Source organism: Acomys russatus, chromosome 17 (assembly GCF_903995435.1).
Source record: "Acomys russatus chromosome 17, mAcoRus1.1, whole genome shotgun sequence".
Classification (NCBI taxonomy): domain Eukaryota; kingdom Metazoa; phylum Chordata; class Mammalia; order Rodentia; family Muridae; genus Acomys; species Acomys russatus.
This window is the reverse complement of record NC_067153.1, coordinates 62,270,532-62,297,317: the sequence shown is the minus strand read 5'-3', so window position 1 is coordinate 62,297,317 and position 26,786 is coordinate 62,270,532. Positions and strand designations below refer to the sequence as shown.

The 26,786-nt window shown below is 51.6% G+C and overlaps 1 protein-coding gene and 1 long non-coding RNA gene across 7 annotated transcripts in view; both read left to right on the top strand.

Moving 5' to 3' along the window:
• Positions 1-26,786, top strand: part of Slc11a2 (solute carrier family 11 member 2) — a 41,784-nt gene that overhangs the window by 7,543 nt on the left and 7,455 nt on the right. The window contains exons 2-16 of the mRNA XM_051160352.1: positions 3,496-3,567; positions 5,594-5,742; positions 7,241-7,366; positions 8,592-8,711; positions 10,843-10,949; positions 13,992-14,062; positions 14,624-14,691; positions 16,249-16,404; positions 16,877-17,035; positions 19,796-19,882; positions 21,277-21,396; positions 21,535-21,684; positions 22,929-23,002; positions 24,855-25,008; positions 26,702-26,755. Coding sequence (XP_051016309.1) covers positions 3,496-3,567; positions 5,594-5,742; positions 7,241-7,366; positions 8,592-8,711; positions 10,843-10,949; positions 13,992-14,062; positions 14,624-14,691; positions 16,249-16,404; positions 16,877-17,035; positions 19,796-19,882; positions 21,277-21,396; positions 21,535-21,684; positions 22,929-23,002; positions 24,855-25,008; positions 26,702-26,755 — 1,667 coding nt within the window. The remainder of the gene's footprint in view (positions 1-3,495; positions 3,568-5,593; positions 5,743-7,240; positions 7,367-8,591; positions 8,712-10,842; positions 10,950-13,991; positions 14,063-14,623; positions 14,692-16,248; positions 16,405-16,876; positions 17,036-19,795; positions 19,883-21,276; positions 21,397-21,534; positions 21,685-22,928; positions 23,003-24,854; positions 25,009-26,701; positions 26,756-26,786) is intronic.
• On the top strand, positions 18,252-19,269 carry LOC127201671 (uncharacterized). 6 transcript variants are annotated; one of them, XR_007832207.1, is made up of 4 exons: positions 18,252-18,433; positions 18,572-18,617; positions 18,802-18,847; positions 18,986-19,269. It is a non-coding gene; the product is annotated as an uncharacterized LOC127201671 (long non-coding RNA). The 6 variants fall into 6 exon arrangements; XR_007832208.1 differs by having other exon boundaries at positions 18,252-18,456; XR_007832204.1 differs by lacking the exon at positions 18,572-18,617.

The following is a 26,786-nucleotide window of genomic DNA, read 5'->3' as shown; positions in this document are numbered from 1 at the left end:
TCTAAGCCTGGCTCCCAGCTGCCTTTTCTTTCTTTCCCTAGGGTTTTGTTTTGTTTTTTTTTTTAATTCCTGGCTGTCCTAGAACTTGATCTATAGATCAAGTTGGCCTCCAACTCACAGAGATCCTCTTGCCTCAACCTTTAGAGTGCTGGGATCAAAGGCATACTCTTAATTTCCATTTTTTAAAAAGATTTATTTATTTATTTATGTATATGAGTGTGCAGTGTTCGCAGAAGATTCTGTTACAGATGCCTGTGAGCCTCCATGTGGGTGCTGGGAATTGAACTCAGGATCTCTGGGAGAGCAGACAGTACTCTTTGTTTGTTTGTTTTGTTTTGTTTGTTTTGGTTTTTCGAGACAGGGTTTCTCTGTGTAGCCTTGGTTGTCCTGGACTAACTTTGTAGACCAGGCTGGCCTCAAACTCACAGTGAACCACCTGCCTCTGCCTCCCAATTGCTGGTATTAAAGGCGTGCGCCACCACCGCCTGGCTCAGACAGTGCTCTTAACCACTGAGCTCTCTCTCCAATCCCAAATTTCATTTTTCTAAAGATTTATTTATTATGTATACAATATTCTGCCTGCATGTGAGCCAGGAGGCCAGAAGAGGGCACCAGATCTCAGTATAGATGGTTGTGAGCCACCATGTGGTTCAGGGAATTGAACTCAGGACCTTTGGATTTGGAAGAACAGCCTGTGCTCTTAATCTCTGAGCCACCTCATCAGCCCCCAGCTGCCTTTTTAAATGCACAGGCAGTGTTACCGATTTTTGGTATTTTCACCTGGCAAGATCCATCTGCCGTGACGGGCTGTCAGGATGTGTAGACCTGCTCTACTTACTGTGGCTGCAGGACATTTCTGCCCCGTGCATGTGCACAGCTTTCTTGCAGCTCCTTACTGATACCAGGCTCTCACAGTCTGCGGTTTAAACAGTGTCGTAGAACAGATGCTTGTGTGGATTTCTCCATGTGTACCGTAGTGCTCATCTCTATATCAACGAATATGCCAGCTTTGAATTTTTAAGTAAAAATTTGTAATACATAAGTAAGTTGATAATTGTCTTTACTTGTAAAAACAGCCTTACATCTTTCATTATTTATTTTTTAGGCAAGGTCTCACATGTAGACCAGGCTGGCAGTGAGCTCACAGAGGTCCACCTGCCTCATGGTGCCTGTGGTAGTTAAGCACTGCTGGGTTCAATCTGTCTTCCTGTGACCTAGATGCAGCAGGGTGACTGAAACAGGGTGGTGAAATGGTCGTAGAGGGCCGAGCTGCTGAAATACGTGGTGTGTGTGTGTGTGTGTGTGTGTGTGTTTCTGCAGCACTAAGCGTCTCTGCCCTGCTGGGCCCTCAGGTGGTGTAAACCACAAAGGTGTGGCTTGATCTCTGGAAGACATGAGGGGTAAACTGTGCTGTAGAATCTGTTTTGAGTATGTTCTGGAGACTTCCAGAAAGACCAGTGCCTTGTCTTCTGTTGGCTGCTGTGTACTTGGTGTCGGAACGTCACTTAGACTGCTGCTAGAAACCTTGTGAGTAATGAGGCTGTGTGTGTGTGTGTGACATTGCCTCATGTTCCAGGCCAACTTGGGGGCCACAGCATGAAACACCCCACATGGCCGGGCGTGGTGGTGCACGCCTTTAATCCCTGCACTTGGGAGGCAGAGGCAGGAGGATCGTTGTGAGTTTGAGGCCAGCCTGGTCTACAAAGTGAGTCCAGGACAGTCAAGGCTACACAGAGAAACCCTGTCTCAAAAAAACTAAAAAAGAAAAACAAACAAACAAACAAAACCCAAGAACCACCCCACAATACATATCCCAAAATATTTACAATTTAGCCAGACATGGTGGTGCATGCCTGTAATCCAAGCACTTGGGAGGCAGAGTCAGGTGGATCGCTGTGAGTTCGAGGCCAGCCTGGTCTACAAAGTGAGTCCAAGACAGCCAGGGCTACACAGAAAGACCCTGTCTTGAAAAAATAAGCAAACAAAGATTATCTAAAACGTAAGGTGGAGGGGTGGTTCGGATGGAAGCGATCTACTGGAGAAGAGGAGAAAAGTGACTCATGGGGAAGAGGCTTATCCCCTCTTAAGTAGAGTAAGTGCTTTGGGGATTTATGTGAATCAACGGAGACAAAGACTACATAGTAAGTAGGTCCAGGGTTTAAAAGTTCAGCCTTTTGGGGCTGGAGAGATGGCTCAGTGGTTAAGGGCTCTGTCTGCTCTTCCAAAGGTCCTGAGTTCAATTCCCAGCAACCACACGGTGGCTCACAACCACCTATACTGAGATCTGGTGCCTCTTCTGGCATGCAAGCTCGCCTGCAGGAAGAACACTGTATAAATAATAAGTAAATAAATCTTTAAAAAAAAAAAAAGTTGAGCATTTTTAGGGCTAGTCAGACAGCTCTGAGATGGTAAAGGCACCTGCTGCCTAGCCTAGAGACCCAAATTCCATCCCAGGGACCCAAACAGTGGAAGAAAAGAGCCAACTCCCAAGCCCCCCCATCCCCGCAAAATAAATAAATAAATAAATAAATAAACAAACAAACAAATGTTAAGGAAAAAAAAGTTCTGCCCCAGTACTCCAGAGGCGGGCGGATCACTGTGAGTTCAAGGCCAGCCTGATCTGCAAAGCGAGTCCAGGACAGTCAGGATAACATAGAGAAACCTTGTCTCAAAAAACTAAAAAAAAAAAAAAATGTTGCCTTTTTGGTGAGGCCCAGTGGAGAGTGGGCTGTGGGTGGGCTGTGTTAGTTTGCTGGTGCTGTGCACTGAGGGCAGGCTTGTCTTTGGGTGAGGAGCTTCTCCTGAGCTTCAGAGTTTTGGGAGTGAGGCTGGAAGTTTGTGCAGTTTTCCCTCTTGAGAGGTGCCTTCCATGCCCTCCCAGAACCCGAGCCGTGCGTTTAAGTCATTGGGCAGGCGGGCAGTTGTAGTTTGCTTTGCTTTGTTTTGAGACAGGGTCTCGTGTGTTCTGGCCTGACCTCATAGAGCTGCTGCTGATCTGAGTTCCCCATCCTCAGCCTCTGTCTCCCAAGTTTTGTCATGGCAAACCTGGCTGCTTTCTGTTCTTGGAAGTTGTGACACTGAAGGAGACTATTCAGGCATCAGCTATTTGGGATGACGCTGAGGCAAGGGCAAAGGCTGTTGACTGGCAGCCTGTTGGTGCATATTAAGACAGACTGGCTGGCTGGAGTGCGCATCTGCTGTGCTTGCACTGGAGCCCACGTGAGTGGACCCAGCACCTACGTGGGAGCCAGGAGAGCCGAGTGTGGTTTTGGTATTGTCTGGACCCCAGCACGGAGGCGACTGCACACTCCGCAGGCTCCCAGCCTCCCTCCCCATCTTCCTGGCCTCAACTTTTATTGTTTTTGTGAATGTCCATCATCCTGAAAGCTGTGATTATTTGGGATTAGCTAACTGAGTAGAGGGTCTGTTCCTTTCATCTAGTGACAAAGTGTTAGTTCTGTTCTTGCTAATTCTGCACCCTCTTTTCTCCTATAGAATCCTATTCTAAGAACACAGACACTCAGGTATCGACCATGGTGTTGGATCCAGAAGAGAAGATGCCAGACGGTAACTTACAGCTTTACGCCGTCATCGACGTGGGATTGGGCTTTGGACAGCGACAGGCTGGCTCTCTTGACCCTGCCTTAGTCAGGAGTCTTCTGGTCACTGGTTATGAATGAAAGTGAATTTGCAATCATAGAATTCTGCCTCATTCTTATTTCTAATTGCCAGCTGGGTTGTGACTAGCTAATTTGGTTTCTAGAGCAGCGGTGCCTGCAAGGACAGTGCCACTCCCAGGCTTGATGGGGACCCCTACCCTCCCCCACCCCCTGCTGTGCCCACTGGATCTGCCAGTGTTGTAGTGTATGTAGCTGAGTTTTATGCTGAGCCAGGCTCTGCTTTACTCTGGGTCCCTCAGGGGTCTGAGCTCGCCCTGTAGAATCTCCTTTCCTTCCTGCTTTGTATAGATATCAGAGCTCCGATTTCTTTTTTCTTTTTTTAAAGTTAGCTGTGGGATTTCTGGGAAAGAGAGGAAAGCTTTGTGGTTCCACCTGCTCATCTTGTGCTTGCAGCTGAGTGGACTTCTTGTACTTCTGGTGGATTAGCCTTTTCTGCTAGGCCTTCCATCTATCCCTGTGTTTATGACTAACTGTAAATGCAGGCCTCAGGGAAACGTGACGCTGCTATCAGGTTCCTGTGAGCCCAGCTTAGTCACAAGGGTGCCAGCACCCGTGACCACCAGCCTGCAGGACCAGCACCTGTGACTACCAGCCCGCAGGGCCTGTGCCTTAGTCAGGATTCCCAGTCTTCCTGCTCATGGCTTCCTTTTTGTTGTTGTTTGTTTTTTGAAACAGGGTTTCTCTGTGTAGTCCTGGCTGTCCTGGACTCACTTTGTAGACCAGGCTGGCCTTGAACTCACAGCAATCCTCCTGCCTCTGCCTCCTGAGTGCTGGGATCACAGGCGTGCGCCACCACGCCTGGCTGTTTGATGGGTTTTTTAGTGTCAGCTTGAGCCTGAACTCATTCAGGGTTTCCAGTTCTTAGAGTGAGTCCTAATGAATTTTGGGATGGGAGGATGTCCAGTTGACTAATTTTCTCTTAAAAACTTAGGATTCTGGTTACTAGTTAGGAGCTAGTTTGTTAATATTGAATCTTAGATATGAGTTATATGTTTGTTTTAAGTCAGAGTCTTGTTAAGTTTTTGCCCAGGCTGACCTTGAACTTGTGGTCCTCTTGATTTAGCCTCTGAAGCATGGCAGTGTTCTTAGAGAAAACTGAAGTGTAGAATAGGAAAAGTCCTGTGAAGTTAGTAAAACGGATAGAGAGAGGACACAAAGTTGGGAGGAGGTAGGACATGGGTCTGAGGAGCTGAAGGGATGAGTAGGAGGTGGGGTGACTATGGTCAAAATACACAGTATGAAATTCTCAAAGGTTTAATAAAATGTTATAGTAAACTGGTCTGAGCCTGAGGTGAGAGCCCTGTTGGAGGCTTTGCACTTCTTTCTCTTTGAGATGGGGTCTAGCTGTGCAGCCTGCTTTGACCTTGAAATCTCAACCTTCCTTCTCGAGCGTCCTGATTGTTAGGGTTACAGACGTACACCACAGCCTGCATGTCCGTCCTTGTCCAACCATGTGTACACGGGACCTTTTTAAAAAGTCAGTGTATTGGTCTGGGGGGTTACAGAGTGCTTGCCTAGCACGCATGAAACCCTGGGTTCCGTCATCAGCGCTACATAAACCAGGTGTGGTGGCACATGGCTGTGATCCCAGCCCTTGGGAGGTGGAGTAAGAGCGTTAAGTTCAGAGTCATCCTGGGCTTCAGGCTGGTCTCTTATTAGACCCTGTCACTTAGAAAATATATATATGTGTACACATAAAATGTAGATTAGTAAACTGTTTAGGACACACTGTACTAAAGCCAGGCTGGTCTCTTGTGTGCAAGATGTAAGGTAGTTTAACTTTGGGCCTAACGCTGCTGCTCAGTGGGGGTGTGGGTACCAGATGAGGGGTGGTTTTCCATCAGGATGAAGCGCTTTGGTTTCAGCGTCACTGAGAGTGCTGCTCATCAGTGGGCTTTGTCATGTTGACCTAGATGGCGCTTCTGGGGACCATGGAGACTCTGCCAGCCTTGGCTCCATCAACCCTGCCTACAGCAGTTCATCCCTCCCACTGTCCACCGGGGATTCTGAGGAGCCCTTTACCACCTACTTTGATGAGAAGATCCCCATTCCGGAAGAGGAGGTTAGTGACAGTCCGTGCGGGGACTCCATTGTTGCTTCCCAGATGGAGCCAGCGTGGAGTCAGTTTGAAGTACATTGCAAAAGGGAGATAATCCAGCGCCTCCAGCAAACCGAGCAGTGTGGCTGCGGTGGAGCGTGCCCCGCCGGGACAGCTGTCCAGCGCTGCCGGGGCACTAAGTGTTCCAGCAGCTCTTTGCTTCCCTCGCTCTGCCCTTGTTAATAGAGACTCACACAGGCCAGGCTTCCTGCTCTGTAGAGCCAGGTGTAGCTGGGTGCAGTCCCATCAGCATGATTTGTTTGGGCTTTACTGTTTTATACAGTGAGCTGTGACTTTGGACAGTTGTTGATGTTTGCTTAGCTGTATTTAAGGCCGGTGGTCTGTGGCTACAGGAAGCTGGTTCTGCTGTCTGCTTCCACCGTCCACTTAACAAACTGCCCGAGTCTGTGAGTTCAGAGATCAGGTTGCCACTTAAGATTCGTTCCTGGTCCTCCACTGTGGGAGCGAACCCACAGAATAGGATAAAACCCGGTCCACACCCTCGTGTGCGCTCCTGTCTGGTACGAAATGTCACGGTTTCAGGAAGCTGTGCCTGGCTGTTCACATGAGGAGTCTGACAGGCTTAGACTGACCTCTCGTCCCCTTTGTACGGCTTCAGGTTGGTCCTTAACAGCTTCTAGGAACAACAAGCTTCCAGAAGCTTGTATCTGAGGTTTTAGCACTGTCTTTGTTCCAGATTTTCAGCTGACTTAAACATTTGTGACTTTACTCCAAGGCCAGTCAGGGGTAAAATCTCCTTTGTTCACTCCATAGGAAACTGGATCATCTATTAAGTATTAAAACCAGAAAAAAAGCCTTTAAAAACAAGCCTGGAAATTCTCTTTCTCTCTTTGTAGAGAGTGTCTACACTGGTGTTTTGACTTTTCCCTTGACAATTCTCAGAAAATTGCAGGGCTGCAGCTGGGGACGGACTGGGGAAGCCTGCAAGGGGAGGATATGTTCGCCATGCAGGCCGTTCAGCATCCTCAGGGCTCGCTTTGGCGCTGGTCTCCTCAGACATGGTGCTAAGTGGCATTAGTGAGATTTGTTTGTTTTGTTTTTTGTTGTTGTTTTGAGACAGGGTTTCTCTGTGTAGCCCTGGCTGTCCTGGACTTGTTTTGTAGACCAGGCTGGCCTAGAACTCACAAAGGTCCATCTGCCTCTGCCTCCCTAGTGCTGAAAGTGTGGATTTTGTATTTTCCCTCTTCAAATGTGGTTCTGCTGTGTGTGGGTCGCCGGTGAGCACAAAGGTGCTGTGTTACTTGGGTTTAGACCGAGCTGCTGATGGGGCGCAGGTAAAGGGAAGGGGCCGTCAGTGAGAGAAGTGCAGCGGATGTGAAGCTGGGCTGGTGCAGGGCCGCCCTGACCCTGTGCCGCTGGCTCGCTCCTTGACACAGGATGACACAGTAGAGACACTAGAGCAGGTGACAGGCCCTCAGGCCCCTTTTCCTGTCTTTTACAGTACTCCTGTTTTAGCTTCCGCAAACTCTGGGCATTCACGGGACCTGGTTTTCTCATGAGCATCGCCTACCTGGATCCAGGAAACATCGAGTCTGATTTGCAGTCTGGAGCAGTGGCTGGATTTAAGGTGAGCTCCAGTTTTGCCCTTGCCTGAAAAACAAGTTGTCATGGTTGTTTCTGGGACTATTTTTGCAGAGCAGAGAAGGGACTCAAGGCCTCCCCATGCTGCCCGTCCTGGTGGGCGCTTGCTGCACTACACTCCTCAGCCCTCTTGCTCTTTTTTGGTTTTTTGTTTTGTTTTTTGTTTTTGTTTGTTTGTTATAATAGCCCTGGCTGTCCTGGAACTCACTCTGTAGACCAGGCTGGCCTCTGTCTTCCAAGTGCTGGAATAAAATGCAGGCACAGCTGTGCCAGGCTCAGATCATAATCTTTCATAATTTACCCCACGATATACAAAGATCTACCACAAATAGTTAAAGTGTATCCCATCTGCTTGCACATAGCTCACGGTGGAGCTATCCTCAGTTGAGAGAAGTAAAGGCGAGTGTAGGAAGTGCTGTTCAGTCGGCTGTAGCCTGTGCTGTGCTTCTGCATCTCTACCTGACGCTCTTGTGAGCTCTGGTTGTGATGCTGACGATGCTGTGAGCAGCTTTTCTCTCCAGTAAGAAGTGGTTCATGGCTGCTGGGTAGTGTTCACCACACGTATTATTCATGCAAGTCGCTTCTTGGCCTCTGGCCGAGCTCGGGTGTAAAGTGGGTGCTCGTTGGCTGTACTCTGGTCTGGGTTCTGGTAAACGGGCTCTTGGGAAGTTTTGGGGGATGGGTGGCAGAAGAATGGGGAGATCGATGCCTCCAACCTCCCATCCTTGTCACTTTAACTGTGACAAAGCAGTGTAATTGGGCTTACAGTTTCAGAGTGTTAGAGTCCATAATGGTGGAGCAGAGGTGTGGCAGCAGGGACAGCTGAGAGACATCTCATCACCAAACCAGGAGCAGAAAGGACACTGGGAATGATGGGGACACACCTCCTCCAACAAGCGCACGCTCTGGTTCTTCCCAAACAGTCCCGCCAACTGTATCCCTGCATATGAGCCCGGCCACCCTCACTCAAGGCACCGCAGCCTGCCTCTGTCCCAGGGCGCACAGGTCTTCGTTGGCAGTGACCCCTGCATGAAAAGTGCCGTGCGGTCTGTCGTTTCGTCTACCTAATTTCTGCAGGAGGAACAACAGATGTGTGGAGCTTGGGGCCACCCTCATGACCTGGCTTTGTCCTCACAGCGCTTTCCGGTTCGCTTGCGCTGACAGCCGGGCGGAAGGCCCTTCCATGCTGACGCGTCTGCCTTTCTCCCCAGCTGCTCTGGGTGCTGCTGCTGGCTACCATCGTGGGGCTGCTGCTCCAGCGCCTCGCTGCTCGACTTGGAGTGGTCACCGGCTTGCATCTCGCTGAAGTGTGTCACCGTCAGTACCCCAAGGTGAGCAGCATGCTGCCCTGCTGGGACCCGTAGAGGGATCTGTGTGTCTGATGGTGTGTGCTCGCCCCAGTCTGCACTGAGCCAGTGGAGGAGCTGGGTCAGTGTCCCTGAAACTAGTAGTACTGAGGGAACCCTTCAGGGTCTCGTATGGACTCACTTTTTGTTGTTGTTTTGAGACACTCATGTAGACCAGGCTGTGTTGAACTCAGTGTTTGGCCAGCATGACCTTGGGCGCCTGTTGTCTGTTTGCATGAGTGAGCACCTACCAGTCAGTCTCCTTTTACTGTTTAATGTTATCATCGGTTTGAAAAAGATGTTTTTTACAGTGTGTATGTTGTAGGATGTTTGGATTTGCTGATTATTTCCAATTTACTCTGTCGCTATAGCTATCTTACCTTTCTTACTGCCTTCTAAAGTGGAAAGGAACTGTGTGTGACAGCTTGGCATGGGGCTGAGAACAAAACTCCGGCCTTCACAGTCTTCACAGGCACCCTAGAGTCTGAGCCACTCCTCACAGCGACAAACATTTTTGTGTTTTTGTTTTTGTTTGTTTTTTGAGACAGGCTTTCTCTGTGTAACAGCTCTGGCTGCCCTGGAACTCTTTCTCTGCAGACCATGCTGGCCTTGAACTTACAGCGATCCGCCTGCCTCTGCCTCCCGAGTGCTGGGATCAAAGGTGTGCGCCACCACCGCCCGACTTGAAAAACATTTTAAAGTTAGTTTCATTTTAGATATGAAATAGGCCTCACTTGAGGGTGCCCTAATGTTTGATCTCACTTCTGACTGTAAGCATAGAGTTTCGTGTTGTTTTTCTTTTTTGTGCTCCTGTGATGGTCGGTTGGTCAGTCTCTGTCTCTCTGTAGCTTAGGATGTTCTTGAACTCTTTCTTGATCATCCTGCTGGAATTCCTGAGTCTTGGTTTCATAGGCATGCACTCCCATATGTGATAAACATAAATTATTTTTACCAACTTCAGAAAATGTTGCTGTTTAATAACTGCCTTTAGTTTCTTTCTCTTTGTGCACATTAATAGGTGTTTTTGACAGGAAATGGCTTTCCAGGATCAGAAGCCAGCGTTAACTAAATCTATTGCCACTTATCTGTTGGCCCAGATTTAGTTTCTTTGTTTGCTATATTCCATCTGTTTGCAACTAATTTGCCTTGAACACTTTAAAAAAGAAATTTAATGTGTAGGTGTGGAGTTGAGCTCTTGACAGGGGTGCTGGGAGTGAGACTTAATCCTGGGTTTTCTGCAAGAGTAGTGTGTGCTTTTAGCCACTGAACCATCTTTCTAGCCCTTGACACTTCTGCATCTGTCTTTTTCACTTGCTTGCATATTATTAATATTGTTTAATTCAAGATAATAAAGTCCATCCCATGCTTGTTTTGTAACCTTAGCTATGGACAAAATAAAGCTTTTCTTTTCTTTCTTTCTTTCTTTTTTGTTTTTGTTTGTTTATTTGTTTTGAGATAGCCAGGGCTCTCTGTAGCCCTAGCTGTCCTGGACTTGCTTTGTAGACCAGGCTGGCCTCGAACTCAAGTGATCCACCTGTCTCCATCTCCCGAGTGCCACCACACCCAGCTTGATAGATTTTTGTTTGTTTGTTTGTTTTAATGTACATAGTGTTCTGCCTACATGTATCTACACCTGCAGGCCAGAAGAGGGCACCAGATCTTATTATAGATGGTTGTGAGCCACCATGTGATTGCTGGGAATTGAACTCTGGACCTCTGGAAGAGGTCTTAACCTTTTAACCTCTGAGCCATCTCTCCAGCCCGAGAGTCATGTTCTCTCTTGACTCCCATTTTGACCATATTTGTATATTTATTTTCCCCTGTAACTTTTTAAATTGTTTTAGGCAAGAGAGTGAGTGGTAAGTTATGGGTAGAAATTCCATTCTTCTCCAAGAAGGATTAAGGAGAACACAGGGCTGGGTTGCTGCCCTTACCTCAGGTCACAGTCTCCCACAGGAAATAGTTTCCTATGCTGTGGGCGCTGGGTAGGGTTGATTTTGGTACTTCTCCAGCCTGGGGGCTTATGTGAAGCTGTCCCTGGGTCTGTGACAGAATCTGGATTCCAACTGAAGGAAGTCGTTAGAGACGGATGATCAGAGCCGCCCTTGCTTTGTAGGTCCCAAGGATCATCCTGTGGCTGATGGTGGAGTTGGCGATCATTGGTTCTGATATGCAGGAAGTCATTGGCTCAGCCATCGCCATCAATCTCCTGTCTGCAGGAAGGTGGGGTCCCCTCTAGAACACTGTCAGTCCCTGTCCTGTGTGTGTGTGCAGGAAGGTGGGGTCCTCTCTAGAACACTGTCAGTCCCTGTCCTGTGTGTGTGTGCAGGAAGGTGGGGTCCCCTCTAGAACACTGTCAGTCCCTGTCCTGTGTGTGTGTGCAGGAAGGTGGGGCCCTCTCTAGAACACTGTCAGTCCCTGTCCTGTGTGTGTGTGCAGGAAGATGGGGTCCTCTCTAGAACACTGTCAGTCCCTGTCCTGTGTGTGTGCAGGAAGGTGGGGTCCCCTCTAGAACACTGTCAGTCCCTGTCCTGTGTGTGTGCAGGAAGGTGGGGTTCCCTCTAGAACACTGTCAGTCCCTGTCCTGTGTGTGTGTGCAGGAAGGTGGGGTTCCCTCTAGAACACTGTCAGTCCCTGTCCTGTGTGTGTGTGCAGGAAGGTGGGGTCCCCTCTAGAACACTGTCAGTCCCTGTCCTGTGTGTGTGCAGGAAGGTGGAGTCCCCTCTAGAACACTGTCAGTCCCTGTCCTGTGTGTGTGCAGGAAGGTGGGGTTCCCTCTAGAACACTGTCAGTCCCTGTCCTGTGTGTGTGCAGGAAGGTGGGGTCCTCTCTAGAACACTGTCAGTCCCTGTCCTGTGTGTGTGTGCAGGAAGGTGGGGTTCCCTCTAGAACACTGTCAGTCCCTGTCCTGTGTGTGTGCAAGAAGGTGGGGTCCCCTCTAGAACACTGTCAGTCCCTGTCCTGTGTGTGTGCAAGAAGGTGGGGTCCCCTCTAGAACACTGTCAGTCCCTGTCCTGTGTGTGTGTGCAAGAAGGTGGGTCCCCTCTAGAACACTGTCAGTCCTGTCCTGTGTGTGTGCAGGAAGGTGGGGTCCCCTCTAGAACACTGTCAGTCCCTGTCCTGTGTGTGTACAGGAAGGTGGGGTCCCCTCTAGAACACTGTCAGTCCCTGTCCTGTGTGTGTGCAGGAAGGTGGGGTCCCCTCTAGAACACTGTCAGTCCCTGTCCTGTGTGTGTACAGGAAGGTGGGGTCCTCTCTAGAACACTGTCAGTCCCTGTCCTGTGTGTGTACAGGAAGGTGGGGTCCTCTCTAGAACACTGTCAGTCCCTGTCCTGTGTGTGTGCAGGAAGGTGGGGTCCCCTCTAGAACACTGTCAGTCCCTGTCCTGTGTGTGTGCAGGAAGATGGGGTTCCCTCTAGAACACTGTCAGTCCCTGTCCTGTGTGTGTGCAGGAAGATGGGGTCCTCTCTAGAACACTGTCAGTCCCTGTCCTGTGTGTGTGCAGGAAGATGGGGTCCTCTCTAGAACACTGTCAGTCCCTGTCCTGTGTGTGTGCAGGAAGGTGGGGTCCTCTCTAGAACACTGTCAGTCCCTGTCCTGTGTGTGTGCAGGAAGGTGGGGTCCTCTCTAGAACACTGTCAGTCCCTGTCCTGTGTGTGTGCAGGAAGGTGGGGTCCTCTCTAGAACACTGTCAGTCCCTGTCCTGTGTGTGTGCAGGAAGGTGGGGTCCTCTCTAGAACACTGTCAGTCCCTGTCCTGTGTGTGTGCAGGAAGGTGGGGTCCCCTCTAGAACACTGTCAGTCCCTGTCCTGTGTGTGTGCAGGAAGATGGGGTCCTCTCTAGAACACTGTCAGTCCCTGTCCTGTGTGTGTGCAGGAAGGTGGGGTCCTCTCTAGAACACTGTCAGTCCCTGTCCTGTGTGTGTGCAGGAAGATGGGGTCCTCTCTAGAACACTGTCAGTCCCTGTCCTGTGTGTGTGCAGGAAGGTGGGGTCCTCTCTAGAACACTGTCAGTCCCTGTCCTGTGTGTGTGCAGGAAGATGGGGTCCTCTCTAGAACACTGTCAGTCCCTGTCCTGTGTGTGTGCAGGAAGGTGGGGTCCCCTCTAGAACACTGTCAGTCCCTGTCCTGTGTGTGTGTGCAGGAAGGTGGGGTCCCCTCTAGAACACTGTCAGTCCCTGTCCTGTGTGTGTGCAGGAAGGTGGGGTCCCCCTCTAGAACACTGTCAGTCCCTGTCCTGTGTGTGTGTGCAGGAAGGTGGGGTCCTCTCTAGAACACTGTCAGTCCCTGTCCTGTGTGTGTGTGCAGGAAGGTGGGGTCCCCTCTAGAACACTGTCAGTCCCTGTCCTGTGTGTGTGCAGGAAGATGGGGTCCTCTCTAGAACACTGTCAGTCCCTGTCCTGTGTGTGTGCAGGAAGATGGGGTCCTCTCTAGAACACTGTCAGTCCCTGTCCTGTGTGTGTGCAGGAAGATGGGGTCCCCTCTAGAACACTGTCAGTCCCTGTCCTGTGTGTGTGTGCAGGAAGGTGGGGTCCCCTCTAGAACACTGTCAGTCCCTGTCCTGTGTGTGTGCAGGAAGGTGGGGTCCCCTCTAGAACACTGTCAGTCCCTGTCCTGTGTGTGTGTGCAGGAAGGTGGGGTCCCCTCTAGAACACTGTCAGTCCCTGTCCTGTGTGTGTGTGCAGGAAGGTGGGGTCCTCTCTAGAACACTGTCAGTCCCTGTCCTGTGTGTGTGCAGGAAGGTGGGGTCCTCTCTAGAACACTGTCAGTCCCTGTCCTGTGTGTGTACAGGAAGGTGGGGTCCTCTCTAGAACACTGTCAGTCCCTGTCCTGTGTGTGTACAGGAAGGTGGGGTTCCCTCTAGAACACTGTCAATATTAAGCTGGATTCGAGAGCCTGAGTGGGAGTGAAAACCCAGCTTATTTTCAATGTTGAAGATCCAGCTGTCTGGAGCCATCTTGCCTGCCGCAGCAGACAGTGTGCTTCTCCCATTCCATCCTGGGGTGCACATGCTCCTGTTAGATGGAGTGTGTGCCCTTTATAGCACAGTTACTTGTTTGTAAGGCTGCTTATTCCTCTGCATAGGACCCAAGCTTTTGGTCCCACGTCTGACATAGCAAGCTCTCTAGGAGAGTTCCAGCGGGGGGCGGGGGGGCCTCCTGCCACTGTTGCTCCTGCCCCAGGGCCCAGCTTTTCCAGGCACTGCACAGGATGTGAGGAAAGTGTCTTCAGTGGGTCTTTAATCATGATCTCACTTCTAACCTAGGGTTCCCCTGTGGGGCGGCGTCCTCATCACCATTGCAGATACTTTTGTATTTCTCTTTTTGGACAAATACGGTAAGGACAGTGGACTGGTGGGGTGAACGAAAGCCCAGCTGCAGGCGCATGGCTGTGGGGAGGCATGCCTCCTGGGGCTCACCGCTGCAGGCGCGTGGCTGTGGGGAGGCATGCCTCCTGGGGCTCACCGCTGCAGGCGCGTGGCTGTGGGGAGGCATGCCTCCTGGGGCTCATCGTTGCAGGCTCGTGGCTGTGGGGAGGCATGCCTCCTGGGGCTCACCGCTGCAGGCGCGTGGCTGTGGGGAGGCATGCCTCCTGGGGCTCACCGCTGCAGGCTCGTGGCTGTGGGGAGGCATGCCTCCTGGGGCTCACTGCTGCAGGCGCGTGGCTGTGGGGAGGCATGCCTCCTGGGGCTCACCGCTGCAGGCTCGTGGCTGTGGGGAGGCATGCCTCCTGGGGCTCACCGCTGCAGGCGCGTGGCTGTGGGGAGGCATGCCTCCTGGGGCTTACCGCTGCAGGCGCGTGGCTGTGGGGAGGCATGCCTCCTGGGGCTCACCGCTGCAGGTGCGTGGCTGTGGGGAGGTGAGCCTCCTGGGGCTCAGTGCTGCATTTCCCCTTTAGGCCTGCGGAAACTGGAAGCGTTCTTTGGCTTTCTCATCACTATTATGGCCCTCACGTTTGGATATGAGGCAAGTGCTTCAGGCTGGTGGTTAGCTACCTAAAGCAAAGTTTCGTTTTGTCTTGTTTGTAATCTTTTATTATAAAAAGCAGTAATAGTGGCCGAATAGTTTAATTGTATTAAATCAACAAAAAGCCAGGGCACTTCTGGGCTGCTTTTGAAAGACTATAGTCAGTTATGTATAGGAAGGCCTGTAGAGATTGGGGAGGGGTCCGTTAGAGATGACTAGACTCTACAGGACATTTAGGGACCATCATTTTTGGTCCCACCCTGACAGCAGAAGAGTATTGGCTTGGGGTAGAGGAAGTCGCAGGGTTACTGTGCGCTGCTGGCTGATGGGGGCAGGGTTACTGTGCACTGCTGGCTTTGTGCTCATCAGGCCTGAGATTAGTGAGTTCTGTGTTAAAACAGTTGATGGTGAGCTGGCTGTGCTGGTGCATGCCTCTAACCCTAGCTACTGAGGAGACAGATGCACGATGGTCTCAGAGTGTGCGGCCGGCTCCATCCACCCTGGCAGCCAGGCCCACAGAGTAAGACAAGAGTCTGTAGATGAAATATAGGCGATTGATTATTTTCCTGGCTTGTGCATTACCCATCCCTATTTGCACTTTCTTACGTCTAGTTGGTATGAAGTGGTCTCTACTCAGAGGCCTGCCTAAACAGTGAACACATGTCTAGTCAGTGAGTCGATTTTTCCAGGTTGTCCCAAGGCCTGCAAGAGAAACCCTGACACAGGAGGAAGTCTGAGTGAGCAGTGCTAAGGGCTGACCTGCTCTCTGTGCACACTAGACACAAGTGTAGCTAAGGGCTGACCTGCTCCCTGTGCACACTAGAGACAAGTGTAGGGGACTTTTGGGTTAACAGCTGAACAACAGTGTGAGGAGCTGGGTGTGTCAGTGGTTCATGGTGGCACAAATAATAGCTGCTGCCAGTTTGTCACTAGAACCCTGTTCCCTGTGTACCTGTATTGTACATTTGATGTGTAATGTAAGATTCAGAACATACAGCCCGGCGTCCTCTGATCCCTGCACCAAGCCCCGATGTTAGTTGTCTTTGTGTAGTTGTAACCAAAATGCTTGTGGAAAATAACAGGAGGATGAAACGTCTACTTAGCTGAGGTGTCAGAGGGCTCAGTGCGGCCCATGGTTCCTCGGGCAGAGTACCCTGGTGGCAGGAGATGCCTGTGGATCCTCTCTACCTCAGTGCCGACAGGCAGCACAGAGGGGCAGGGCGGGGCTGGCTGGGCAGACTTGCCCCCGTGACCTACTTCTTCCAAGCAGGTCCCCGCTGTCAGCATCACAGGCAGATGGGCTCGAGTCCATCATGAGCCAGTGGCCGGGAGTATGTCAGGCCACATCAGCCCTTTAGCCCTTCAAGTTGACAATGCTGAGGTCAAGCTTAGGGCCTTGCGCATGTCAGGCAGCACTTGATGGTGATGGCACAGTCCTCGTTGCCCAGGTGGTTGTCACAGAGGGCGGTGAGGAGCGAAGGGTGCCAGCATTCCCTGGTGCTGTTGCCCCTGTTCCATGTTGCAGTCAAGGCTAACGGGTGTTGTGTTGCTGTGTAGTATGTTACAGTGAAGCCCAGCCAAAGCCAAGTACTCAGGGGCATGTTCGTGCCGTCCTGTTCAGGGTGCCGCACCCCACAGGTGGAGCAGGCTGTGGGCATCGTGGGCGCTGTCATCATGCCACACAACATGTACCTGCATTCTGCCCTGGTCAAGGTGAGCAGAGCCTTTCTGTATCGTCTGCGGGAGGATCTTTAAATACAAGGGGTGTGACTGTTTGAGCTCTGACGGTGCTGTTTCCAAGGCGGCCCAGGCTGTTTTCCTGCCTAAACTGACCAGGAAAAGTGACCCATAAAATGTCGGGCTAATGTTCTTCATGAAAGGCCTGCGGGCCTTGAACTCGGGAGGAAAGAGGCCTCAGCAGCGCGTCAGCAGGCCCTTTGCTGAGGTAGCCAGTAGCCTTAGGGCTGAGATCCGTCTGTGGTCACCAGGTCCCTGGCTCCCGTATTTTGGGGTTGTGCAGTGTTGCCAAAGGTGCGGAGTCCCTGGTGCTTAAGGAGCTGCGGTCTCTCCTTCTGCGTCAACTCGGCCTTTGCCTCTTCACCTTCAGCTGCCGCCAAAGGTCTGAGTTGTTACAGAGAAACTTTCTGCAACTGGTGGCAAAATGACTGCTGCGCTTTCTCTCTAGTCTAGACAGGTAAACCGGGCCAATAAGCAGGAAGTCCGAGAAGCCAATAAGTACTTTTTCATCGAGTCCTGCATCGCGCTCTTTGTTTCCTTCATCATCAATGTCTTTGTCGTCTCGGTCTTTGCTGAAGCATTTTTTGGGAAAACCAACGAGCAGGTGGTGAGTAAGCAGTGTGCTTGTGAACCAGGGTGAGCTGTGGTGGGGACACAGGGTGAGCTGTGGTGGGGAGCGCAGGGTGAGCTGTGGTTGTGAGCGCAGGGTGAGCTGTGGTGGGGACACAGGGTGAGCTGTGGTTGTGAGCGCAGGGTGAGCTGTGGTGGTGAACGCGGGGTGAGCTGTGGTTGTGAGCGCGGGGTGAGCTGTGGTTGTGAACGCGGGGTGAGCTGTGGTTGTGAGCGCGGGGTGAGCTGTGGTTGTGAGCGCCAGGGTGAGCTGTGGTTGTGAACGCCAGGGTGAGCTGTGGTTGTGAGCGCAGGGTGAGCTGTGGTTGTGAGTGCAGGGTGAGCTGTGGTTGTGAATACCAGGGTGAGCTGTGGTTGTGAATACCAGGGTGAGCTGTGGTTGTGAACGCAGGGTGAGCTGTGGTGGGGAACACAGGGTGAGCTGTGGTGGGGAACACAGGGTGAGCTGTGGTTGTGAGTGCAGGGTGAGCTGTGGTTGTGAGTGCAGGGTGAGCTGTGGTTGTGAGTGCAGGGTGAGCTGTGGTTGTGAACGCCAGGGTGAGCTGTGGTTGTGAATACCAGGGTGAGCTGTGGTTGTGAACGCAGGGTGAGCTGTGGTGGGGAACACAGGGTGAGCTGTGGTTGTGAATACAGGGTGAGCTGTGGTGGGGAACACAGGTTGAGCTGTGGTGGGGAACACAGGGTGAGCTGCATGCTGGAGTGGGGCAGAAAAGAGCCTTGGCGGGAACCTGAGGAAGTGCACCTGAAGCCTGGCCCCTCCCCTCCAGTCTGTGGGGTGGGGCTGAGGAAGCCTATGGGAGGACTCCTAACTCACACCTGCCTCGTGCTGCCCCAGACAAGCATCTTGACTGTTTGGCTCTTGTTTCTGTTTCCTTTGTATTAGCTTCTGCCCACCCATGAGCTAGTCCTCATGGCTGAGCTGAGGATAGTTGAGGAATCAGCAAACAGGAGGCACACACTGTGGCAGGGAAGACGGGGTCATCTTGAGTTCCCTGTCCCCTTAGCTCCCACTGCCTGTGTGTTGTGTTTAGTTGGTTTCTTGGGGAGGTTTTGGTTTGTTTGGATTTCTTCTAAAATGCCAGGGTTGAACCCAGGACCCTGTGCATGATGTAAGCAGTCGTCCCACCACAGAGCTACTCGCCCAGATTCCTGTCGAGTTCGCCGTCATCATTTATTTCTACAGGACTCCAGGTCCTGTGTGACTGAGGCTCCAGGTCCTGTGTGACTGAGGCTCCTGGTCCTGTGTGATTGAGGCTCCAGGTCCTGTGTGACTGAGGCTCCTGGTTCTGTGTGACTGAGGCTCCTGGTCCTGTGTGACTGAGGCTCCTGGTTCTGTGTGACTGAGGCTCCTGGTCCTGTGTGACTGAGGCTCCTGGTTCTGTGTGACTGAGGCTCCTGGTCCTGTGTGATTGAGGCTCCTGGTCCTGTGTGATTGAGGCTCCTGGTCCTGTGTGACTGAGGCTCCAGGTCCTGTGTGATTGAGGCTCCTGGTCCTGTGTGATTGAGGCTCCAGGTCCTGTGTGACTGAGGCTCCAGGTCCTGTGTGACTGAGGCTCCAGGTCCTGTGTGATTGAGGCTCCAGGTCCTGTGTGACTGAGGCTCCTGGTTCTGTGTGACTGAGGCTCCAGGTCCTGTGTGATTGAGGCTCCAGGTCCTGTGTGACTGAGGCTCCAGGTCCTGTGTGATTGAGGCTCCAGGTTCTGTGTGACTGAGGCTCCAGGTCCTGTGTGATTGAGGCTCCAGGTCCTGTGTGACTGAGGCTCCAGGTCCTGTGTGACTGAGGCTCCAGGTCCTGTGTGATTGAGGCTCCAGGTCCTGTGTGATTGAGGCTCCAGGTCCTGTGTGACTGAGACTCCAGGTCCTGTGTGACTGAGGCTCCTGGTCCTGTGTGATTGAGGCTCCTGGTCCTGTGTGATTGAGGCTCCAGGTCCTGTGTGACTGAGGCTCCAGGTCCTGTGTGACTGAGGCTCCAGGTCCTGTGTGACTGAGGCTCCAGGTCCTGTGTGACTGAGGCTCCTGGTTCTGTGTGACTGAGGCTCCAGGTCCTGTGTGACTGAGGCTCCTGATCCCTGGTCCTCTCACATTTGAGGCCTTCCATTTTGTTTTCTCTTTTTTGTTTGGAGTTTGGTTTTGGTTTTTTAAAAAGAGTCTTAATTGTATAGGCCTGCCTGGAGACTTGAAACAAACTATATAGACCAGGCTGGTCTGGAACTCACAAATCCACCTGTGTCTGCCTCCTAATTACTGAGATTAAAGGTGTGAGCCACCACACCTGGTATTTCTTCTCTTTTCTTTTCTTTCTTTTCTTTTCTTTTCTTTTCTTTCTTTCTTTCTTTCTTTCTTTCTTTCTTTCTTTCTTTCTTTCTTTCTTTCTTTCTTTTCTGATAGGTTGTCCTCTAGACAGCCCAGGCTGGCCTCAGGTTGGGTTTCTTTTGTCTCAGCCTCCTGAATGCTGCTGTAGAATCCCTCCCAGAGCTTGTTCTTGTGTTCTCATTCATAATGCTCCAACATCTGTGTTGCCATGCAGACTGTCTCAGCATTCGGACAGTATCGGGTATTAAAGCCTGGGGGAGGGCTGCGGGTAGCAGTGCACCAGCTGCACCTGCATCATGGCCTCATGACGTGCATGCTTCCTGCAGCTCATCTCGTGCAGAGCAGTTTGGAGAGATGGATAGGGGAGCACTCATCTGCCTCTTATGTCTAAATCAGTCTTTAAACAAACTGCTTTGCGCTTTAGGTCGATGTCTGTAGAAATAACAGCAGCCCCCATACTGACCTCTTTCCTAACGACAACTCCACTCTGGCTGTGGACATCTACAAAGGGGTAAGCACACTGCTCTGCAGTCTACTTTTGGGGAAATGTTAGCGACTTCTCCGGCCTTTTTGTGAGTTCATTTCAGATCTGAGCATAGCTCCCAAGTGTCTTTTATTTCTGAGGCCCGCATGCTAGGTATACATTTGGGGTTAGGGGTGGGGGTGGTAGAAGATGGCTGACAGGCTGCCTAAACTCGGGAGGACTCTAAAGTTGTACGTGTGTTGACTGGAGTGACAGAAGAGGAGCGTGGAGCCATGCTCCTCCTTAGGCTCTCTCAGCCCATCATGGATTCTGTTTGTGACTGCCCAAGCATAGAGTGTGCTGCACTGCATCCCCCATACACAGTATGTGCTGCACTGCACCCCACACACAATGTGCTGCACTGCACCCCACAAGCAGTGTGCTGCACTGCATCCCCCACACAGGGCGCTGCACTGTACCCACCCACACAGTGTGCTGCACTGCACCCCCACACACAGAGTGCGCGGCACCTCATCTCACACACACAGAGTGTACTGCACTATATCCCCCTGACAGTGTGCTGCACTGCATCTACACACACAAAGTGTGCTGCACTGCACTCCCCGACACACAGTGTGCTGCACTGTATCCCCCTCCACAGTTCACTGTCTGCACTCCCCCATCCACAGTTCACTGTCTGCATTCCCCCTACACAGTTCACTGTCTGCCCTCCCCCCTCCACAGTTCACTGTCTGCCCTCCCACTCCACAGTTCACTGTCTGCCCTCCCCCCTCCACAGTTCACTGTCTGCGCTCCCCACTCCACAGTTCACTGTCTGCCCCCCTCCACAGCTCACTGTCTGCCCTCCCACTCCACAGTTCACTGTCTGCCCCCCTCCACAGTTCACTGTCTGCCCTCCCACTCCACAGTTCACTGTCTGCCCTCCCCCCTCCACAGTTCACTGTCTGCGCTCCCCCCTCCACAGTTCACTGTCTGCCCTCCCCCCTCCACAGTTCACTGTCTGCCCTCCCCCCTCCACAGTTCACTGTCTGCCCTCCCCCCTCCACAGTTCACTGTCTGCACTCCCCCCTCCACAGTTCACTGTCTGCACTCCCCCCTCCACAGTTCACTGTCTGCACCCCCCCTCCACAGTTCACCGTCTGCCCCCCCCCCCATTTTTCAGAGAAGTGCACCAAGGAGCATGCTTTGGGAAGTATAGGGTTCTCCCTTTTTGGCACTTAAAGCACAGGTTAGAGAGGAAGGCATGGGAGTGCAGAGAGAAGGAGGAGGTGGAGGACTGCTGAAGGATGAGGGGCTTCAGCAGAGCAAAACTAGAAGCGTCTAAGTCAGGTCCAGGGCTGAGCCTCACTGTGCGCAGCGCTGGGCAGGTAGAGATGTTATCTCAGCAGGTCACTGACAAGCCTGTCTCCTTCCCTGTCCAGGGTGTGGTGCTGGGATGTTACTTTGGGCCTGCGACACTCTACATCTGGGCAGTGGGGATCCTGGCTGCAGGGCAGAGCTCCACCATGACGGGAACCTACTCTGGCCAGTTTGTCATGGAGGTTTGTGCAGGGCTTGACCTGAGGGACAGGGCACAGCTGTGCAGGGTCTGGCCCATGCTTCTGAGGGTTCCCCGACTCCCCAGGCATTTCTCTCTCTGGTGTCACACGCGGTCGCCAGCCCTCCATACTTCCTTCCAGGGATTCCTGAACCTGAAATGGTCACGTTTTGCCCGAGTGATTCTGACGCGCTCTATCGCCATCATCCCCACCCTGCTTGTCGCTGTCTTCCAAGATGTGGAGCATCTGACAGGAATGAACGATTTCCTGAACGTTCTGCAGAGCTTACAGGTGAGCAGGGAGCTCATGCTGCCTTTAGCCTTGAGTGCCAAGCCGCTTGCTGGAGGCTGGATCCTAGGGGTGATTGAGGGGAAGGGAAAGGCACAGGAGGTCATTAAATAAAAATCACAAGCTGTGCTTAACATATGAAACACAAAAGCAGGCCATGAGATGGCTCAGTGGATAAAGTGCTGGCTGTGCAGCTGCACAAGCCTAAAGACCTAAATTTGATTCCCTGAAGCCACAGGAGAAGCAAAGACCTGTCTCCACAGAGGTGGCCTCTGACCTCCACATCCAGCCTGGCGCGGCCATGTTCATCCACCCAGCGCTCTCCAGCTCTCTAGCTCCTCTCTCCCCACTCAGTCTCTACCTCTGAAACACACGTACGAACTTAGTAAATAAGTGATACATAAAATCCATAGCATTGGAGCTCAGTAATGCAGCAAGTGCAAACCACTAAGTGAATTCTAAGAATACCGCTCATGCCTGTGGCGCTTACAAATGAAGTCACATCTAATGATTGTTTTTCTCTGTGTGTACCAGTGGTTTACCTACGTGTATATATGTGCACAGTGCGTGTGCCTGGAGCCTGAAGAGCTCTAAGCAGGGACTCAGATCGGCTGGAGTTGGTGTGACAGACAGTTGTGAGCTGTGCTGTGGGTGCGGGGAGCTGCATGGGCCCTCTGCACGAACAGCCAAGCAAGTGCTCTTAACCACTCAGCCAGCTCTAGCCCCCAGTGTGTTTCAGGCACTTAAGATCATGGTCAGTGCTGGGTCAGAAGCAATGTTTGGCCACAGCAAGGCGACAGGAATAACTGTTACCCATGGGATGGGTGAGGCAGGGTTTGTAATTTCTTCTTGTGAACCGTGCTGGTGTCTGTGGTGGCCCAGTAGCCACGTGGACTCTGAGAAGCAGGAGCCTCAAGAAGAATCGTTTCCATGATTGATGTGGCAGGGGAGGGAGTGCCAGAGCCAGTGCCAGTAGGCACCATTCCTCCAGAGTTTCTGTTCAGGCCCTGCCCTGACCTCTCTGTGATGGCTTGTGACCTGTAAGCCAGGTCCTCCCTCCCCCAATAACCCCTCCGCTCCCAGGTTTCATCACAGTGTTTTATCACAGCTTCAGAGATAGAACTAATATGCCCACATAATCATCTGATATAACCACATAACCCCATCTGATAACCCCCATCTATCTGATATGCCTGTGTGGTCCTATCTGGTCCACCCACTGAGTCCCATCTGACTCTGTTTTCCAGCTTCCCTTTGCTCTCATACCCATCCTCACGTTCACAAGCCTGCGGCCAGTCATGAGCGAGTTCTCCAATGGAATGTAAGTGCACTTGCCATCCTTCTCTAAGAGGGCATGGGAGGGGGAGCCTTACCCAGCAGACACTCAGAATCGTGTCCTAGAAGACCTGTGTTTTCCCAGAACAATTGTTATCTACTTCCTCTTTGCCTTAGAAATAAAACGCCGAGTGCGAGTTACGGGGAAGGAGAAGAGAGCACTTCCTCAGACCTGAGCGCCCAGCTCTGGCTGCTCGAGTTTCGATTTTGTGTTAAGTTACCCAAGAGAGGCACAAGCTAGAGGCAGCTTCTGTGCACACCCCGATGGGGTCTCATTTCTGCCTCTGTGACGGACACCCTGCCAACAAGCAGCCCAGGGTGGGAAGTCTGTTGAGATCAGGCAGAGTGCCAGCAGCTGACCCCACCCCAGCCACAGTCAAGAGCAAAGGGAAGGTGCACACCCTGGCTTGATGGTTGCTCCAGGCCAGCTCGCTGCCTTCCTGTACTGTTCAGGATGCGCAGGCCAGGCAGTGGTGCTCTCAAAGAGAGTTGGGTGTTCCACGTCAGACCCCTACAGATGCACCCACAAGCCAGCCTGATGTACGTGCTGCCTCCCGTAAGGCTCACTTCCTAAGTGGCTCTTGACTGCTAGGTTGGCAATTGAAACTAGTCCGTACAGGTGTTCGTGTGACCTGTTAGGCTTCAAGGGTCTGATTGTCACCACTTTAGAGGAGGTGGGGCTTGGGAGAGTTGGCCAATAAATGAGGCAGAGTGACACCACTGTTATTCAGAGTCACAGAGAGCCAGGCCCACGCTTGTGAACCCAGCACTTGGAGCCAAGAAGCAGGTGGATTGCTGTGAGTTCGAGGCTAGCCTTGTCTACAAAGCGAGTCCAGGACAGCCAAGGATACACAGAGAAACCCTGCCTTTAAAAAAAAAAAGAAAGAAAGAAAGAAAGAAAAAAAGAAAAAGAAAAGAAACTGAGAGAGAAAGGGGGGGCGTGGAGAGAGACACTGAGTAAGGCTCTCATGAGTTCCAGCTGGATAGACTCACAAGGACAGCGCACGCAGTGAGACCGTGTTTTCCATAGAGGCAGATAAAGGGGAGTGCGAACATCTAAGCAGCAGCAAGCCATAGTGAGCAGCCTGAAGTGACAGTGAGCTCACTCCTGCCCACTGACACGGGAGGAGCACACACACGTGTTCTGGCTTCACCAGAACAGTCCATGTTCTAAAGGAACTGAGGTCACAAGACTCTTGGGGTGTCCTCCCTGCGCTCACATTTCTCCTCACCGGTCCTGGACCGTGTTCCAGCTTCTAGTGAAATGGCTCAGTACATTTCTAAGACCTTCTGAGTCTTTATTTTTACTTTTTATTTTTTGGTTTTTCAAGACAGGGTTTCTCTGTGTATCCTTGGCTGTCCTGGATTCACTTTGTAGACCAGGCTGGCCTCAAACTCACAGCGATCCACCTCCTCTGCCTCCCTAGTGCTGGGATTAAAGGCGTACGTCACCACATCCGGCTGACCTGAGTTTTTAAATGCTAGGTTTTTGTGCCAGAGAGATGGCTCAGCGGATAAGCATGCTTGCCACACAGGCCTGACGACCTGAGTTTGGTCCCTGGACTCATATAAAGGAGGAAGGAGAAAAATGACTCCACAGAGGTGGCCCTCACACCTTCCCATGCATGCTCTAGCAGACGTGTGCCCACACATGCACACGTGCTATGCACACATTAGTAAGAGACAAATGCGAGGTTGTTTACTGTGGCCCCTTTGTGCTTCGTCACTCATCTGACCCTCTTTTATGTTTCCCTCAGCTCATGTCCCGTTTACCATGAGACTGTTTTCTGTCTGGTGAGCTGGATGGCCGCCCACTCACTGCGCCCTTTCTTTTACAGAGGCTGGAGGATCGCAGGTGGAATCTTGGTCCTTATCGTCTGCTCCATCAACATGTACTTTGTAGTGGTTTATGTCCAGGAACTAGGGCATGTGGCACTGTATGTGGTGGCTGCAGTGGTTAGCGTGGCTTATCTGGGCTTTGTATTCTACTTGGTAAGTCCACTGTGAAGGGAGCAGGGGCACTGGTACCTGAGTATGGCACAGGTGGGGCTGACAGTCCTTCAGAAACAAATGGTCCCCAAGGAACTCAGCAATTTACTAAGGCAGTTTATATGGCACTGTCAAATCAACTATTTCTGGAATTACATTTATTTTTTGTTGTTTTTGATACTAGAGATTAAATGTAAGGCTTATACGATGCCAGGCAAGCATGCTAATATTGCAATTAGTCTCAACCAGATATTTATATTTTGAATCACCAAATTTATTTTAGTATGGGGGAGTGTTTATTGAGACAGGGTTTCTCTTGTAGTCCTGGCTGTCCTGGAAACCAGGTTGGGCTTGAGCTCAGAGAGATCCTCCTGCCTCTGTGTCCTGAGTGCTGGGATTAGAGTCATGGGCCATCACACCTGGACTATTTTAGTTTTTAATACCTACCATTTTTCTATTTCTGTCATTTTATAAGGATCCAGTATTTAATTCCTAAAGAGAATGTTGTGGTATGTTTGAGAAGCAAGATGGCTCAGTGGTTACACAACAAGCATAAGGACCTGAGTTCAAATCCCCAGGACGCACATAGACTGCAGTGGCTGTGTGTGCCTGTGACCCAGCACTGCAGCAGGGGAGGCAGCAACCGCAGACTCTCTGAGGCCTGTCAGCCTCACTGCAGATTCAGCAAGAGACCCTGTCTCAAGGGAATAAGTGACAGAACAGGACACAGGGTGGCCCCTGTGGTCTCTGCAGGTGCATGGCTGCACACACATGCAGACTCAGCTGCAGTTGTCTCCCAGTTGTTCCCACTTTACCAGTCTGATACAGAGTTCTCTGAAAAATACGGAGGTTGGCAATAAATAGCAGACGGTGCCCCGTCTCTGCTGTGGAGCATGCTGCTCTCTAAAGTGCTTCACGCTACACATGCTGTGGCTGCCACAAACTAGACTCCATGCATTTTTTAATGCGTGCCCTGGGTCAGTGTATCTTTTCCCTTTCCAATAAGCATACAAGGCTATGCTACTCACCGAAAGACCTTGGAAACCTGGTAATTTCATGTACCCTTGGCAGGAATGGCTTTAAAATTCTCAGAAGTTCAGCCAAAGCCAGGCACTGTGCTGCACGCCTTTAATTCCAGCATTCAGGAGGCAGAGGCAGGAGAATCGCTGTGAATTCAAGGCCAGCCTGGTGTACAAAGCGAGTCCAGGAAGGCTGCACAGAGAGACCCTGTCTCAGAAAAAGAACAAAGAAGTTGAGCCAATGTTCTTTCTTGTAAATTAGGTGTGAAGGTGCTGAGTTGAGTTGGGCCCTAAGGACTAGTGAGACTGCCCAAGCCCTGGCTGTAGCCTGCAGCTGGGTTCCTGCCGTTCAGGGCAAACCCACGACTTTCATGGAGTAGCCGTCCCACTGTTAGTCTGTGGCTGTTCTCTGTGTCCTTGGGAAACTGATGAAAACGGCCACCAGAGAGTTCCCACAAGCAAAGCCCTGGCAACAAAGAGAACCGAGCTTTGAAGGGCTTTGGTGGGAGGACTCCAGGGTGCTGTGAAGCTGGAGAGGGTCAGGGAACCTGGCTGGGACAGCCCTTGGTAGGGAAAAATGGACACCTTGCATGTTGGGGCGGGAAGCAGGCGTGCTCCTGCACAGCACTGCACGTGCCATGTTGGTGGGTAAGTGACCGCTGCGCTTTGTCTTCCAGGGTTGGCAGTGTCTGATCGCGTTGGGCTTGTCTTTCCTGGACTGTGGGCGCTCGGTAAGCATTTCTAACGTCCTGCTGAGCGAAG